We start from the raw sequence: 18263 nt of genomic DNA, 5'->3' as shown, positions 1-18263 counted from the left end.
GCAAGAATGCTCAAAGTGCCTAGATGCAGACTGGGTAACAACATCTCCATTTATTAAAAAAATCCTGCCTGGAAATTCCCAACATTCATGATTTGGCTTGTCACTGGATCTTCCTTTCTTGCTTCCTTTTATTGTCTGCTACTGACACTTTCCCCAGACACAAGGGTTCTTCTGATGCTCCTCTTAGAACATGAACATCAGGCTGAATGAAGAAATTCTTAATGAGGGGAAAGATCTTAAAATATGCATGTGTATATATATTCCTTCAAAGATCTGAATGTCTATATTTTCTGGTTAGCTGTGATAGAATTTTCCCAGGATTTTCCCTCAGTGAAGTCACGCTGACTGCTTCAAATCACCTCCCTGTCCTCCACATGCCTTATCAGGGCTTGTAGGAGGATCTGTTCTGTGATCTTCCCAGGCACAGAGCTGAGGCTGACAGGTCAGTAGTTCCTCCTTTCTACCCTTTTTAAAGATGGATGCAATGTTCCCTATTTCCAGTCACCTGGGACTTCATCCTACTGTCATGACTTTTCTAATGCCATGGACAGTTGTTTCTCAACTACATCAGCCAATTCCCTCAAGACTCTGGGATTCATGTAATCAGGTCCCACAGACTCGTGTATGTTCATGTTCCTCAGGTGGTCATGAACCTGATCATCCCTTAGTGTGGGGCTTAATCGGCCCTCTGGCTTAAGGTCCATCCATTCAAAAAGTATGGGAGAAGAGGTTGCCAGTGAAGACTGAGGCAAAAAGTTGTTGATTTCCCCAGCTTTTTCCCCGTCCATTGTTACCAGTTTGCCAGTTGTTCATCAGGAGGGATATGCTTCCCTAACTGGTGCTCGAATATATTTTGTGGAAAGTAAAAAAAGACTGAATTTTTATTTTTCCCCACAGAGTGTATTTTAAACCAGGTGTTGGCTTTGGATAGTGGTTTCTAATGCTTTTGCCTTCGCTCATTCCTGTAGCTTTTGCAGCACAAGCCTTACATTTAGAATTTTTGTAGCTGAAATAAAGTCTTCATGGAATAAAGAGTATTTACTCAATGCATGACATTTCTTGTGAGAAGTTTTCTCATTGCATGACATTTCTTTAGAGGGCTTCAGTAAATTTCTAGCAAATGGTTTTCTTTTCAGAGTATTTCCCCCTAGTTAGTGAATGGAAAGTCTACCTCCCTTCATGCCATGGTAGAAATCATTGTTGAGTTTGAAACAAAGATTTAAGAGGAAACCATTATTTTCTTATTCTTTCTTGTTGTAGTATGTTTGATTCATAGTTTTTTCAGAACAACTAGTATGTTCTGTGCTACTTCAATTAGAATGTGACCTTATATATTTCTTAGGCATTTGTTACTGAAGTTAGGAGAGTATGCCATTAACCACTGCCAAGCACTGAGTATGAGGAGGTGTACAAACTGAGGAGTGGGGTATTCCTGTGTTTTTGAGGTAGGGTTTTAAGTTTCACATACAGAATATTTTTTGCTATTAATTCCATCTCTCTTCTTTTTAAGATTCCAGATTCCATCATCTCTCGTGGTGTTCAGGTTCTCCCACGTGATACAGCCTCCCTCAGTACTACTCCTTCAGAATCTCCTCGTGCCCAAGCCACCTCTCGCCTCTCCACTGCATCCTGCCCAACACCAAAAGTAAGTACATTTATGCCTTGCAAGCTCCATGCTCAGCCCTGTAATCTATCAGATTCATGTCTTGCCTCTGCTGAACAAGGTTGGTTCGCATGCAAGGGTTGTGTCATTCTATATAACAGATAAATGCAGGACAGTGTAGCTCCTTCCACATGTACTGGTGCACAGTTTAACCTGTGGGTCCACCAACACCTTATGGTTACTGAAGTTTCATGTTATCTCTTGCAATACCTGTCATGAATATGAAATGTTAGCACCTTGAATGTTTTTAGTGTCCTTCAGTATCCCCAGGAACATAGATAGTCCTGCCACTGAGTAACAACATTAAGCAAACAGTATTTTATAAAAAAAATATATGTGCAAACTTCTAGCCTGGGCTGGGGCAGATCTGTGCCCCACTTTATTATTGTTCAGTTTAAGACTTTCAAACCAACCGGCTTTGCTCAAACTTAGATATTTGCTGCCTGACATTTGGAAACAAAAACCAGACAAAATTTAATAGAAAGAAAGTTTTAATGCCAACCTTGTGGGATTATTATTCAGTTCTTAGTGATTAGACTATACTATTTAATCACTGAGGTGAACTCTATATGTTTACTTTTTATCAGGCTTTAAATAGCATACATCAAAAGCTAAGCAAATTGACCAGTGGCAAGGCCTGTAATGTGTACCTTCAGCAGAATTCCTTTCAGCAGAAGAAAACTGTCTAAATTTGCTTTGTGTGTTCACATCACAGAGATCTTTCTGTGGCACCAGATGCTGACATAATAATAAACCAGTAGCAGATGGCAAATAATAACATTCTTCCTTATCTAACTCATGATCCTTGAAGATTATTCTGCTTGCTAAAATGATTACCAGCATCTGCTAGTTCTTCTCTCCTACTGTCTCATTCTTTTCTGTCAGCAAACAAGATTTTTGGGCGACCACCCATAGAAATATTTTGGTTTAACCTATGGGATTGTTTTATGCACTACTTACCTTCACTGTAATAGAATCAAAATTATTCTGATGGACAGCAAACTTGAGCTCCATTATATAGTCTGCTTTTCTTACAGATTGTTCAGCGAATTCTATCTGTAAGCATCTCCTTCACTTTTTTCCTAAAAAATTGTATCTTGTCTGATAGCTTAAAAATAAAAACATGGAACTTTTTACATTACAATGCTCAGAGCAGAAGAGCAAGACAAAACAGAGAAACTGCACTGAGCCTTATGCCCGTTGATAAAACAAAATTGTCCAAAGAAAACCAAAGGTGACCAAGTAACAGGTGTAAGTAAGAGACAGCTCTGCTGAAAATAGCTCTAGGTGATACCTATATATTTTCAGGAAGTTTGTCACAATGGGAAGGAGAAAAGTCTATCTGCTATGAAGCAGAATGTAGTCCTCTAAACTCTCTTGATAGATTCAGAGGTTATAGAAGGAATGTACTAGAAGTTTGAAACAGATTGAAAATCTGAAACTGTGTTTGGGCAATTAGTGGAGGTGAGCTCATTTCATAATTAGATCATGCTTTGGTATTTCATGTTGAGACCTGCTTTTCACATATGACTGCAAAATCAGGTTTTGTTCAAAATGTGTGAGACCACACCACTTTTATAACAGGAATTGCCATGCAACAGCCAGTTAGATGAGATTTTCTGTGGTATACTTGATGGTGGTTTGTTACAAGCCGATATAGGGAAAAATTTAAAAAGACATACTGGAAAATAAACTTGACAGGTGATGGCATCTGTTCCTATTACTTAGAGGTTGGATTTTGCACATAAGCTTCTTTACCACTTAGACAGTTCTTGGTTCATTTTATATATTACTTTCAAAAAACAAAGAAACTACTCATTATATTTTTGTTCAGTCATTTACAGTATCCCCAAGTTTCCAAACATCATCTGAATTCATCAAGAAATGTGGTTCATTCAGATTCTTCAAGATTATCAATGTGTCTAAATGTCTTCAGTTGCTCTGTTTTTCCTTTTGGATCCTGGCTTTCTAGTAATGCAATATGAATTAAATTTATACTGGCCTCTTCCCCACACAGTAATGAGAATAAAAATAAATAGAATTCAGCATCCAGGTGATGTTCTGAGGTTATTTATTTTGTTTCTTTAATCTGTGTGTATCTTTTCAATATGCTCATTTGCTGGTTTAGGAACTCATTTCAGGGCTCCAAAACATGGATATATGACATGAAGCAAAGAAAAGGAAGTGGCAGGGGAAAAAAATTATTTCTTTGATTATGCTTATTTTTGGTCTAGCCACAGAGCACGTGGCACTATATTTCTTTGTCAACTGCATATTCCAGTTTATTTTGTTGTACCGTTTTCTTGTTGCATTTTTTTGTCCTAAGTGTACATGAACCCTTACATCTCTCTTACTGAATTTGCTGAATAACACAAAGCTCTGTGTGTCTCAGGAAAAAAAAAAAAAATCAAGCTTCTGCAATGACGGGAGCACCTCTGTTAAATGAATGTAAGTAGCAGGTTACTAATGCATGAGCATATTGGAGAAAAGGTATGGGAGAACAGGTTACTAATGCTCCTGATTACTAATGCACATTTTCATTATCATATTTTGGAAAACCTAATGCTGTTTATGTATACAACCAGATCATGTAGACAAAATACAACATTTAATTGCAAATTTGCTTTACTGTTTACAACTTATCATCCATGTTTTCTGAAAATCTCTGTTTCAAACAAAGTACTGAATGATAAATATTGAGTTGGAACCTGGATATTTCAATCAGTTTTCATAAATGTAATTTCCTGTTAAAAGAAGTCATTATATTTCTTGGTAGGTAGGAACTTTTTAAGACAAATTGCCATTGGGACTACTCTATGTCAGTGATTAGGTACATCCCCAAGACTAAGCAAACCAGCTTTTGTTAGCTTTTAATAAATCTCTGTAGAACACCTTTCTTGTTCTCTATAATTGTATTTGAGTTTCCAAGAACATCGACCACTGCACAAAGAGCATTTAAACCATATTTGTAGTAGGTGGATTCACATATAGTGGCAATCAAGTTTTACTCAGAGGAAAACTGCACCAACAGTCCTCCCTTTTCAATCATTCAGCCATAAAGTTTATAGTGATTGTGCCATATTTTTATCTTGTCCAATATAGTTTTGATTGTTTAAAAGTTACACAGCTTTCTTAACATGATTAGATAAATTTGCTGAATACTCACAGAAGCTTAGGATGACACAGTGTGGTTTACAAGTTTTTTGTGTCATTCCAGAAGCTGCTCAGATTGTAAGATCTCACTATGTTTTTGTCTGCATTTGGGGTTGGCATTTTCATTAAGTAAAATGCGATGTTCTTTTCAGACACAAAAGCAGTAGGAGTACCTAGGGTAAAATACTTTTAGAAATACGGAGAATTTTTTTAGTGTTTGCATTACTGTTGATTCTTGGGGTTTTTTTAAGCTTACAGTATAAAACCTTTGATCTATAAATTCAGACAACTCAAAAGAATATATCCAGAATAAATGACTGAGTCATTATTTCAAACTTTGAATTTTGTTCTACTCCTAAGGGGTTCATATGAGCATAAAAGAAAATTGCAGTTTTCAAGTTGAAGTCTTCGCTTCTCCCATACATATATGATGTAATCAGTACTTAATTTTTGGCAATGTTGCATGTCAAAGTCAAAGGAAGTAGATTTAGCAGACCAAGGACAGGTTTTAATTATCACCAGGAATTCATTTCAGTGACAAGAGATGTTCAAAGTATTTCACTTTGCAAGATCATCAGTCTCACTGATGTTCAGTTCTTTCACTTCAATGTGCAAAGTTTCTTCCAGTGTTATCTTTGATCATAAATGATCCTAAGGAACTTGTTATAGTACTTCTAAGATGAGAGTGTGGGGTTTTTTCCATCTTGCTGCTTCGTTCCCTTCACTCCTTACATTTTGCTTAAGAGAAAGTCTCTCTCTACTTTACTTGCTTGTTTTCTCTCCCTTCCCTAGCTATCCATTGTTTAGTTACACTGAACCAGACAAAACCCTCAGTAGTAAGTTAGATCCTTACATATTTGTAGTTGAAATAGATAACTTTTGGTTCATGTGTAATAAAAGTCTATAGGCTCTATTTTACAGCTAAAATGAGAAAGCAAGGCTACTTTTCAGAATTTTTTCAAGTCTAGCAAAACAGTCATCTCACCTATCCACTGCTCTGTCCATTAACACCTTCTTTGTAATGGTACATTTAATTCTGCTAGTTGGTCACTTTCTGTTACTCTGTCTCCTATGAAAAGCTGTTGTCTTTATCATTCATAACTAGATATTCATCTAAAGACCTAATATTCCCAATGTAGAAAGAATAACACATGTAATTTATGTAAATATAAATATTCCAGTTGCAGAGAATTTCTGAAATTAAATAGCCTAGGAAAATACTTAAAACATTTTTGGGGAAAAAAATGCTGATGAAAGTTGTTTCTGTGACAAAAAAAAAAAAAACCTGATTTCAGTAATTTCTTATGCTTACTAACAAAAAATTATCTGTCATGATCCACCACTTTAATGTGAAATGTGTACATTGACATCCACACAATCAAATGAGTTACAAATTAATGATAAATCTAATTAATATTTATGTTTTCAGTCTATTATTTTTTCAATATAGAATTGCTATGTGAAGTAAGCACGTTAGCAGAATGGAGCAGGTGGAGTTGGCAAGAAGTTTTTGTCAATTTTTTTTGTTAGAAATTTTTCAGTAGTTATGTTCAATATTTATCAGTAAAAGAAAAATCAGGTTCCTTACCAGAAATTCTTAGCTATTAATAAGATGCTGGTGAAGGTGTGTTTTAGTAAGCTGTATTGGTATCCACAGTGTAGATATTTGGTGTTCATTTGAGTGCATAATATTTTTTTCTTCTTGAAACTTACTCTTTCTCCTTAAGGTGGTCATCAAAGTGAAATATGGCAAGTATGTGAATGTATTTTTAAAGTTTGAATGCATATGCTAAATTTCCAATTTTCTTTTGTTTTTATTTTTGAAGTTTGCATAGCTGAAGTTTATTCTTCCTAGGAACTTGTTTGAGTAAGTAGGAAGTGCTTTGGCATGGCTGTTTAGCTGTGATTAGGTTGAAGAGCACAGAAAAGTGCAAAGAATGTTTCAAATTGTTAGGATGATCTACATAGGTGAGATCACACTCCAAGCACTGTTAGGGTTTCTTGCTTTTTCTTTTAAAAATACACACAGATGTAGTTAGATACTTATTCCTGCTAAAATTTCCAATGTTTTCATTGTTATTGCTAGGTTTAATTTCCTCTTCGTTTTTTTCAATGTACATTCCAGGATTACAGAAAATCATGTTTAGTAAAAAGAGATGATATTATAATGTGTATTTGAGTAGAAAGTGGCCCTAGTTGCCTTAGGATGAATCCTGGTTCCTAAGGTACATCAATCTACTGTATCCTCCTGGGTTCTTCTCAGCACAATGCAGCAGTGGTTTTCAGATAATTACTAATTAAGATACCAAAATATTTTCATATATTCATTACCTTTTACCCTCATTGTTTAAAGTGTATAGCCTTGGCAAAACACGTGGATAATGCAGACCTAGCATGTCTTATTTTTAGTTTACATTTTGGTTACAAACCCTGGTAGTTAACAGCATGCTGCAGCTTCAAGAGTGAGACATTTTAACTAAGGAAGAAGCAACCTGGTTGCTTAGGATATTAAAAATCCCTCAAATACATCATAGTTACTAGAATCCTTTCAAAAATGGAAGATACACTTTCATAGGAAGGTCAAAAACTTCAGGGCAAAAACTTCTTTTGGGCATTTTTATTAGTACCAAAATAGACTCATCAACAAGTCAACTCTGGAGAAGACAGACTGGGGTAAACTGCAGGCTGAGCATTGGCTTTCAGTAGAATTACCTATTTGTCTTAGCTTTCTTTATTGAATATGTGTGCTTCAAGTAGTACTTTATTTATTCATACCTGGAGTCAGTATTAAATAGTATAGCACCACCAAAATATAGTTCTCTTCCTGTAGTCATGTTGAAGAACTGTTTATTTTAGAGTAGCTGGGACTTAGCTTCAGATCCAGAACATCCAGAACAATTCCTGCAGTCACAGAATCAGCTACTTTTCAGTCCTGTTATAGATTGAATCATATAAAGAAGCTCTAATGTGCAAAATTTCTCTACATTTGTATGTCTTAATTACTAGTTCATGTTTATTAAGCTACAGAATTTCATTCTTTTCCTGAGTCCAGTGAAAAATTTCAAACATGTCAGAAAAGGTTACTCAGTCTTTCCCTAGAAATACTTTTTCTTCTCAAATGGTAACTATTCTGTACATGTATTCCTTCAGAAGAGAACAATCTTTCAGTATATCCTGGCTCACATATGCATTGCATGAATTCTAGTCTCTGTATGCTAGCACTGCATCAGATTGTCAGTTCCTCCTTAAAATGTTCTTTTCAATTAACTTTGGGAGCAAGAGTTTTCATTTCTTACTATTCTGTCTTCCAAGGCCAAGTGTTATTTTCAAGTTCTGGTAACTTCAATTTGTCATTTCTTTAAGATAGGGAGAAGATGTGCATTCTTCTCACATTAGAAGCCTTACTGAGATCTTTTCAGTTCCTATCCAAAACAAATCTCTGGTTTGAATTCTGACGTAAAACAAGATGAGGATTTTAGGGTTTGTTTAACAGTTTGGGTTTCTTTGACCAACAGCTATGTTGTTACATTTGATTTTATCCAGCATCTTCAGTTAGAAATTACTGTGAATGCACCTCTACAGAATTGTTTTCAGGCTACATTTTCAGTATATCTAGTTCTGGTTTTGTCACTGATGCTTATTAAGTTTTTTGGCACCTGATAATCATTTTTATGTCTTGCTGAAGATGGCATCAGAAAAATATTGGCTTTCCTTTTCCATTCAGTCTTTTTTCTTTTGGGCTCTTAGTTCCTATTACATATGTCAACTGACTAAATCTTGTTTCTTCATGAAAAATGGTTTCAACAAGAAAACTGTGCATCCTATAGGCTGAATTTTCATATAGTCTTACGTCTGTAGGAATTTGGTTTTCTTTTGTTCCTCTTCTTTAGTGTCTTGGCCCATTCATACATTAATCTCATTTAAGTAACAGCTCAGCTTCTGTTTCTTCACTGACTCTTGACATAATAAATAATCCACATCATTTATTGCTGTGTTCTTTTCTGATGAAATGATCAGAAGTTTTAAAAATGTACCTGTAAGGATAAGCAGCAATTTTCTTGGTCCTTTTTTATTAAACAATTTAATGATGGTATAGCAAAGTTCAGTGCCAGATGTTATAGGAGAGATAGGTGATGCTATTTTAGAACAAAAAGGGTTTAATTCACCCTTTCATATCTATGTATTCAAAGGCACAAAGATACATGCATTCAGTAGTCTGTCCAGAATCCATATGTGTGTACCCAGCTGGTCTGTTCAGGATAGCTTGAAATTATGGAGAGGATGTGGAGCATCAGCTATGACCTTCTCTACAACTTCTCTAGCATCCTTCTTATGCCAGTATCCTTTAAGTCAGTGTTGGATGCATCTTTTATACTCTTTAGAACCTAACAGTAAAGGGGATATTTGTCTCTCCATCTGGTTCCACCTCTTGAATATGTAAGATTTTCTTGCTGTACTGTGTTCTCCTTATGTAAATGTGCTCTTTATCATTCTGATTTCATCCTAACAGCTCGACTCTGTTTTGGTCTGTAAATTATTTTAGGTTGTCTGATTTTACTGCTTGGGTATCCCCAGAAGCTACATGAAGTGCTGTGAACTAAATGAACTACCAATCTGCATGCCATCAACATTTTTATGTTCCCTCCACTATGCTTTCTGGTGCTTCCCCATCCATACGTGTCCTTCCTTTTGTCTGCCACCCTTAATATACCTGTTAGACATTCAAGGAGGGTTCTTATGCTGGTCTATATTACCTTGCTATTGAAGCAAGCATGTCACAGTTTGATATTGTATCATCCTTCTACAGTTTTGCATCATCATCATCATCTGCATTTCATGCACATGTGCTGGTTTTGGCTGGGGCAGAGCTGGTTTGAGGCTACACAGCACCACAGCAAGCAGCAAAACCAAAAAACAGCCACTAAGGAGCACTAGACTAATACACAGTCAGGCAAGTGAGCCCCATGACAATCACAGGAGCCTGATTATTAGTTGAACAGAAATAGCAGCTATAAATGCAATCTAGCACATGTCAGTCAGATCTGTCATTATCTCAAATACTTTGAGCTCCATGTATGGTGCCAAAAAGACTCTTGCATTTTAACCCCAGCTGGCAACCAAGCCCCCTGCAGCTGTTCACTCTCTCCCCAACCAGTGTGATGGGGGAGAAAATCAGAAGAGTAAAAGTGAGAAAACTTGTCAGTTGAGACAAAGACTCATAGGGAAAGCAAAAGGACACACAAGCAAAGCAACACAAGGAATTGATTCACTGCTTGCCATGGGCAGGCAGGTGTTCAGCCATACCGATGGGAGCAGGGTCCCATCACTTGTAACAGTTATTTGGAAAGACAAATACCATCATTCCAAATGTCCCCACCTTCCTTCTTCCCTCAGGCTTACATGCTGAGCATGACCCCATATGGGGTGGGATATCCCTCTGGTTGGAGTCAGGTGTTCCAGCTGTGTCCCATCCCCAGTTTTTGTGCACCCCCAGCCCACTTGCTGGTGGGAAGGAACAGAAAAGGCTTTGATGATGTTGCAAAAACTGCAGAGCAGTAGAAAAAGCATCCCTGTATTTTTGACTGTGTTTCCAGCACAAATCCAAAGCACAGACCTGTGCCAGCTATTGTGAAAAAAATTATCTGCACCCCAGCCAAAGCCAGCACAACAGGCTACTGAAGGTAGTCTAGCAGCAGGCAGTTATGTGTTCCCAGGAACCAAAACTGATATTTAGGCTAATAAAGCTCTTTCAAGGCATGCATACTCCAGTGATTAATGTATCATCTGCAGTAAAAGTTTGCTGTTTCATCACAGGAGTAACATCTATCTCATGCAAGATTTGAGAAGGAAGCAAGAATCTGAAGCACAGATGTTGCTTTTCTCGTGATGTATATATACAATTCCCTTCAAGTGGTAGGCTCTTTAGCAAGTGCATTAATAGTTTCTGAAGCCCATTTTCACCTTTGAAAAGGGTTTTAGGAAATAGAGGATTTGAAAGTAAATGGCACCTACTGGTTCTATGATCTTAACTCTTATTTTGAGCAATATCTAATATTATTTAACATTATAATATGTGATACCATCAAAGATCAGCAAACTAAAAATAGTTTTTCCCTTCTGCACAGCTGTCTCAAGCCTTGTTCTTTAATCTCACTATCTCATTGGTCAGTCTGCACTCAGTTGTCTTTTTGCCTTTTAACTTAAATAGGACAATCCTTGCTTGTATTCTTTCCACAGCCAGACAAAAGGGATGTGTAAAAATGTTCAGATTTTACTTTCATTAATTAACTAAGTCAAGTTCCCTCATTTTTGTCCTTTTAAACAAACTCATTCCAAAGTCTTACATGCTGAAATTAATTGCCCTTAATTTGCTCACCAATTTAGTTTTATTTTAAAAGGCAAAACATATATTATCTCTTTATAAGGGGCATTTATGAGTAGCGTAGGATTTGATTTCTTCAATTAGTTTTCAACAGTATGTTTATTTCTTTGAAATGAAGTGATTTTTTCTATTTCTGATTGCTTCCACACCATCATTGCACATTATTGGATATGAATTTCTGTAGGCATTTATTGATATTTACATTTACTGAAACCTTCATACAATTCAGTGTGTTGCTTTTTATTTAAACTAGCAATAGTAAAGTCTATATGGAAAAAGTCTATGAGAAAACAGAAATCCTTAAGGTGAGACATTCAAAGCACTTACAGCTGGAACATATTTCTCTCTAATGCCTGTGTTGGAAACAGGGCCTCCCATTTGATTACCTCACAGTAGATTTATGGAAATCATTCTGTAAGAAACAGTAACAGGTTTGGCAAGATTTCAAACCAGCTGCTGGTGTTTTTTCAAATCTGCACCACCCATTGCAGTTTATTTCTTACAACTCCTTTTTTTCTTTTATATATAGTTTTTCAAAATGTGAGGAGCATCTTTGAGCAAGGAGTTCTTAGGTGTTTGCATGGCAGTCCTTTGCAACACGATGTTTGCTTTATGAAGTTTGCAGACAGCCTCATTGGACAATGGTGTCACTCAGCAGCACTGTTAGTGTGGACAAAGATTGACCTTGGCCATTTACCAGGTTATTGTTAGTACTTGGCCACTTAAAGGTCATATTGCTTTAAGCTTCTGCAAAGTGAATTGCACACCAGATCTTTCCACCTTAACTTAATCTTCTGATACTGTTCTCTCACTGCTTTAATTGTTTCCTGTGGCTTTAGTGGGTACACCCTTTTCCAATATCCTTATCAACCCTTCTGCTCCTCTTTGATTATTGAACTCTTCAGGATGTATAAATGTGAGGAAATACATGTCACGAGATGTGTTTACACACAGCCCTGTCTAGTCAAAAGGATAAAATGTAGGCTGTTACAGATATTTGAAAAGAAACCTTAAAGGTGCTTGTCCTCTTCCCTTTAAAGTCCCACTGCCCCATCTGTTTTCAGAAAGGTTCCTTGTTACATTGAGCCCCAATGCAAACATCTCTCCCTTAATTTTGGTGCTAGAAGTGGTCAAAGAGAGCAGATATTTGCTTTATAACCCTACCAGAGAGCTGGTTTGCTTTACCTGTCCCATCATCTGGTCACTTCTAAGTGATTTCATTGGTGCAACAGTTTTCTCCATGACCATGAAGATATCTTTGATAGGAGCTATCTTAGTGTCTAAAAGTGTTTAAAGGACAGCATCCACCACTGTATGTGCTATAAGCCTGTATCTGCTGCTGCTTTTAAAACTTAAGTTCAGCTCAGGACAGCAAGGCAAAATAGCGCATTCAGAAGTGAATTGTCAGTTTGGAAAAGGTGTATAAAAAGAATACAGATCTTCACCACCCAAGACTAGAATGTTTTTATTTTTGCCTTAAATATGACCTTTCCTTCTTGCCAAGACAGATTTCTGATATAAGGAATAGGTTTGAAAAACTCTACCGGAGCATGAGGTGTGAATTTTGCTTTCTTTTGTAGGGAAGCTAGAGAATCACTGAGGCTGCAGGCAGAAGTAAGGAGCAAAATGTGCCAGCAGACAGTAAAAAAATGATAAAATGGGTCTGAAATGAGAGGATTGAAAATATTGAGGAGAAATTGGATGTAAAGGTTGAATGGTAAAGGTCTAATAATAGACCAGTGCAGTATTTGTGACTCTTGAGTGATGAGACTGCAGGACTTCGAGCGTTTAGAGAAGAGTGGGAAGTAGCTTGGATGCAGCAATAGCATTATGAGAAAAGGAAGGGCTGTGGTCAGGAAGAAGTGTCTGAAAGGCAGCCTTGAGCTGGTAGAAGAATTTGCAAAACTTAGCCATGTGACAGGAGAGTTGTCCAACTGTTCACTTTATAGTGTCAGTAAGGACCAAGCTCTCATATGCCCAGATTTCTAGTTTGAATGAGATTTAGGACTTTAGGTCACTACAAACAGAGGTACATTATGTAATATTTATATTTACTGTAGTCTGTCTTGACCTCGCTGTGCATTTACCTATCAAATTTTAGATTTTATTTCTGAACATTAAATTTCACTGAAGTCAATAGATATTCTTAAAGAATTGACAAATGTTGGTGTAAAATTATCAGTATACAAAGTCTTTTGTGTAAGGACATGGTTACATTATCTTTGTCATTATGTGTGTTAACAGAGCATTTGATCTAGTGATGATACAAGTTTGAAAACAGTAAGAAAATTGCTGTACTTTTTACAACTGCTTGTTCCATCTGCACTATGTTTATTCCTACATCTGCACATGGAACAGTGTGAGTAGTAGTGCCCATATGAAAAAAAATTGTGGGTAGTGTGAACAAAATTTTGAGATAGTATGATCAATGATGTTTTATTGGCATCCATTAGCATTCACATACATTACACTTTGGTTTAACATTAGGGTTTAATGTTATCAAGAAGTGCAGCAACCTTAATAAAAACTTTTATGCCAAACTGTGGTATAATGCACAGACGTGATTATGTTTATTGGTTGAGAATGTATGTCATTGTTATAGGAGCCTGTATTCTCTTTGTTAGAAATATTCCCCATTTAAGAAGCCCCCTCTAATTGGTGTTTGTCTGCCATAAAACCGCAGAAGTAAAAATACTTTCAAGTGCAAATCTATTTTTTATGCATGGATGTAAAAGTTATACATAATGCATTTTTAAACTTAAATTGATTTGCTGCTATATTAAAAATGTATTAAGCTCTTTGTTAGCAGTAGAAACTGCTCGCTTGATGTAGAACATCGTTCTTATCAGTGAAGAGAATTCAAGTTGAAGTTTGGATTTCTGTCAGAATTTTCCACTCTTGATTGGACAAGTAAGGGTTGTAAATCATGCCACCTAGACCAGTATTGTATTATATATTTAGAAGTTGACAGTCACTGTCCCCACCATCAAAGTTGTTCAGAAGTAGTAGGTAATTACTTCACTAATTAAAATTACTTCTTGCTAGGCATGGAATATTTACAGTTTCTTTCTTTTTCTTTTTACTTCGATGTCACTGCCCTTCACTTCTTTTCAGTTTGTTGCATACCTTGAACTCGATTAACATTCTTTAGGGTCAGAAAATGCATTTTCCATTTTCCCAAGTTTTAATCTCCTTTGTATTCAGCTCCCTTATGTGATCTGGCCAATACATAAGATTTTTTGTTCCTGGCCAACTGATGTGAAATCATTACCAGTTGAGTTACTTTTGAGATATGTTTCTCTGTTAAGATGAACTGTGTGAGAACTTGTGTGAGAGATTTCAAGAACATTTATTTGGAACATAATGGTATAATAATATGCATAGCATAGCTTTTGTAGTTTCTCTTCATCAACTGGGCCTCCTTCTCTTGTTGAATGCACTTTATCAGCTGAAGAAATCTCCAAGCTTTTGATAACAAATTCCTGAGGGCCTCTAAAAATCCCTGTTCTTTATGTGTTGTATTCTTTCAGAACTCCTTTATGTGGGGGCTGTTTGAATATATGCTGACTCATATTTAATTTCTCTTCTGGTATGGTTTTTATCTTCTTAATGCATTTATCTTTAGGATCATTTTCATATGTTTTTTAATACATCCACCTACCTTTTCACTGAATCACAAAACACCTCTTTAAGCTGGACTGGAGCTTATCCTCTTGTTTTTCTTCTATATTTTCCTTGCTTAGTTGAATGGCTCTTGGGGGTGAAAAAAAATAAAAGCAATTTCAGGGCATATTGTGAAATTCTGCTGAAGGAAATGAACCAAAGTAGGAGCATCACATGTGCAATTTTGTTCTGGATTTCCAAAACTGATCATCCTTTTTTCAGCATGATGCCCTGCCCTTCAAGATAAAACAGTAACTGGAAGCAAATAGTGGCAGGTAAAACTGAAAAAAAAACAAGGAAGGTCTTATTTTCTCATGGAATGTACAACTTCATAAAATAGTTCATAACAGCATGTGGACTCACATTGACAAATATGATGCAAGCAAGTTTCATGATTTGGTATTCAGTAGAGGATATTCACTCCATGGCACTGCACATTCCCTAAGGCAGCAAAAAGAGGCAATGGCTAGAAACTGACAGGGACTGTGTTTGTGGAAGGAAACAGAAAGTGCTTGTCATCACAAGTTGTCAGGGATATGTGGTGTAACATACCTGCCAAAACATCTCTTTGCAGACTCCATGATGTTCCACAAGTAATAATAATGCTTTTCTTTATTCACCATTCATTTTTGATCTCTGCAGCAGTAATCAAGTGGGAGAACAGTTATGTTTTTCTTATGTGTACAGCAAATAATCTGAACTTGATTTGGATGTTGTGTAGTATAATCTCTTACTTTTGATTACCGTAATTCCACCATTGCCTGCCTAGATCATTGAATAAGGTACTTGACATCTTTTTAAACTATTCCTGTAAAAAATTTCTATTGCAAGTTTTGCATTTGTTCAATTTCAGAATTAAGTAATTTAATCATATCAAAAAGATTATGTCACTATGAACAGTTCATATGCTGATTTTGGAAAAAAGTCAGACAGAGATTTGGCTTTTTGGTGAATGTGGATAGGAAAGCACTTTTCTGAAAGACTTAAGTCCCACAAAATTCCAGTTTCTTTGTTGGAATGTGAGCAGGGAAACTTTAGGGCAGCACAAATGGAATATATTATCAGAAAGGAGAAGGCATCTAAGATGGATAGTGTTAAATGTTTGAGGCTATTTCTCCTCTTGTGGAACTCTTCCTTTCAATAAATTCAGCAAAGGCAGAGTCTCAGATTAGGTAATTGTTCAGAGCTGTTCTTTCTTTATGACAAGTGTGAGCGATAGATTAGATACATTAGATACGTATTTAAGGTTAGGTCTTCAAAATTCTGTTTTCGGGAGTAAATCAAGGATGAAGATAACAGGTTAATTTCTCATTAAATAGAAGGTAGTGGAATAACACTGAAACCATATGAGACTTCTGCTTAGAAAACATTTTCTATTCTCTCATCTTCTAAAAAATCCACTAACCATATTTGAGCATTCCTCTTTGCTCACTCTTTGGTTCTGGTTTCCTTGTTTCTGAAGTTTTCTTCGACTGGCTTCCAATCTCATTCTGCTCCAACTGTAACTTCACCTTGTTCTTCAGATATAGAGATAGCTGTAGCTAATTTGTAGCTATTAACTCCTGCTGCTATTCCATTGTGAATAAGAAAGGGATGTAAATATAATGCATTTATGAGCTGTCAGTGCATTATACTGTCCTAGTTTCCTAGAATGTTCCCCACACAGCACCCTTCTTCCTTCTTTACATTAAGTATCTTCATTTGTCACCTTCAGACCCTTCAAAACCTTTGTCACCTTCAAACTCTTAGGATTTTTGGGTCACATTTTTCCCATGACTACTTGGTGTTGCTCCTGCCTCATCTTTTTAATCCACTTATTCAGTTTGTGTTGTGGTATAGATACTTTTGATTTAAATCACTTACACACATTTTTCATCATAATCTTTTCTATTTACCAATGTTCATCCGTCACGGGGTGTGTGTTAGCTGAGTTTCTGAAAAACAAGGGATAAATAATCCATGCCATTTTCTGAATTATAACTTCTAGACCTTCCTACAGTTGACCAGAGAAAGATAAGGATGCACCTGAATTCCTTTTTGTGGTATTTGCCATGAAAAAGATATGGGTGTTTATTCCTGCCATCCCTTGCCTCCTTGGTAATACCCTGTTTAACTCCCAGAACAGATGTGGTATTGTTTGTGCAATACCCATGTAATTCTCATTCATCCCTTGAGAAGCATTCAAGTTGCGCTCTGTAATGTTCCTGCTGTCATGTATATTAACTGTGCCATGGATGTAAAACAAGACTTAGACTGTCTCCTTGTAATTTATATATGCAAGCATTTAGAACTTCATTGCTCACGGTGTGCACATTGTGTATGTATTTCTACATATATTTTGAAGAAAGACCAGATAATATTAGATATGTGCACCTGTAATATCTCCAGTCTCATTTCTAACTGAATCTTAAACCTCCAGAACAACTTGAGCAGCCACTATTGGTGAATAATGCAAGAAAAAGTTTTTCCTTTAAGGGCAGTGCATATTGCTGTCACAACTTTTCCTCAAGTTTCTGTGTTGTGTATTACTTTTCTTAATGCCCTAGTTCCATGTCATTATGTGAGATTATAAGTGTTTATTTTTTCCTATTTCTCATTTTCCAAACAAACCTAAATTTATTATTCATTTAAAAGTTTCCAATTGATAAAATGAATTGCAGTTCTTCTAGATTGTCTTATTATTGGGATGGTAGTACCTAACCAGGATGTTGGGGAAAGCATCTTTGCTCTAACTCACAATGGTTTTTGTTCAGATAATGATCTTTTTCCAAATTGAGGTGCTTTTTTTTTTCCTCAGTTAGGAAATACAAAGCTAATATGTAGTAATTCAGTTACAACTGCATATATTTTAATTGAATGTGTCTTCTAAAGGAGACATAATTTATTTAAGAATGGCTGTTTCTTTTTGGTCTGTATACTAGTATTGATTGGAGATTTTCTTGAAGTCCCATGATAGCAGTAGTGACAGTGTTTCACTTGAGAGTTCAAACTGGATGCTATTTTAATGCCATAAGACCAGGGAAGGAAAGCAAAAATTAACATAAATGTTTCCAGTGTATTTTGCTAATGGACATACTATCAGAATTAAATACTTAAATTGTTAATATATTGTTTCCTTGAGAATCAAATACAAGTAGAAAAAACAAAACACTCAGTTGACTGTTTTTTGAAGAGGAATTTCTCTGTTTTGCATGGGTCAGGCAAAACCAAACAGGACAATTTAACTTGTGCCTTGCTAGTGTGCTCCAGAGAGCATAAAGCACAGTTGAATTTCCATGGTTCATTCAATCTTTGGTTTCCTTGCTGAGATTTCTTCAAGCCAGTTACTGAGATTTGAAAAGGTTCACCTCAGTTGTGTGGGATTTTGTTTTAGTTGAGATAATAAGAACTTTCAGTTCAGTC

General features: G+C 36.1%; 1 protein-coding gene across 25 annotated transcripts in view; it reads left to right on the top strand.

Moving 5' to 3' along the window:
• Nucleotides 1-18263, top strand: part of GPHN (gephyrin) — a 270825-nt gene that overhangs the window by 178668 nt on the left and 73894 nt on the right. For all 25 annotated transcript variants that reach the window (XM_054634366.2, XM_077180341.1, XM_077180337.1 and 22 more), the window contains one exon: nucleotides 1511-1645. In XM_054634366.2, coding sequence (XP_054490341.1) covers nucleotides 1511-1645 — 135 coding nt within the window. The remainder of the gene's footprint in view (nucleotides 1-1510; nucleotides 1646-18263) is intronic.

Source organism: Agelaius phoeniceus, chromosome 6, assembly GCF_051311805.1.
Source record: "Agelaius phoeniceus isolate bAgePho1 chromosome 6, bAgePho1.hap1, whole genome shotgun sequence".
In the NCBI taxonomy this organism is placed as follows: domain Eukaryota; kingdom Metazoa; phylum Chordata; class Aves; order Passeriformes; family Icteridae; genus Agelaius; species Agelaius phoeniceus.
The sequence above is the reverse complement of the archived record's forward strand: the minus strand, read 5'-3'. Positions and strand labels throughout refer to the sequence as shown.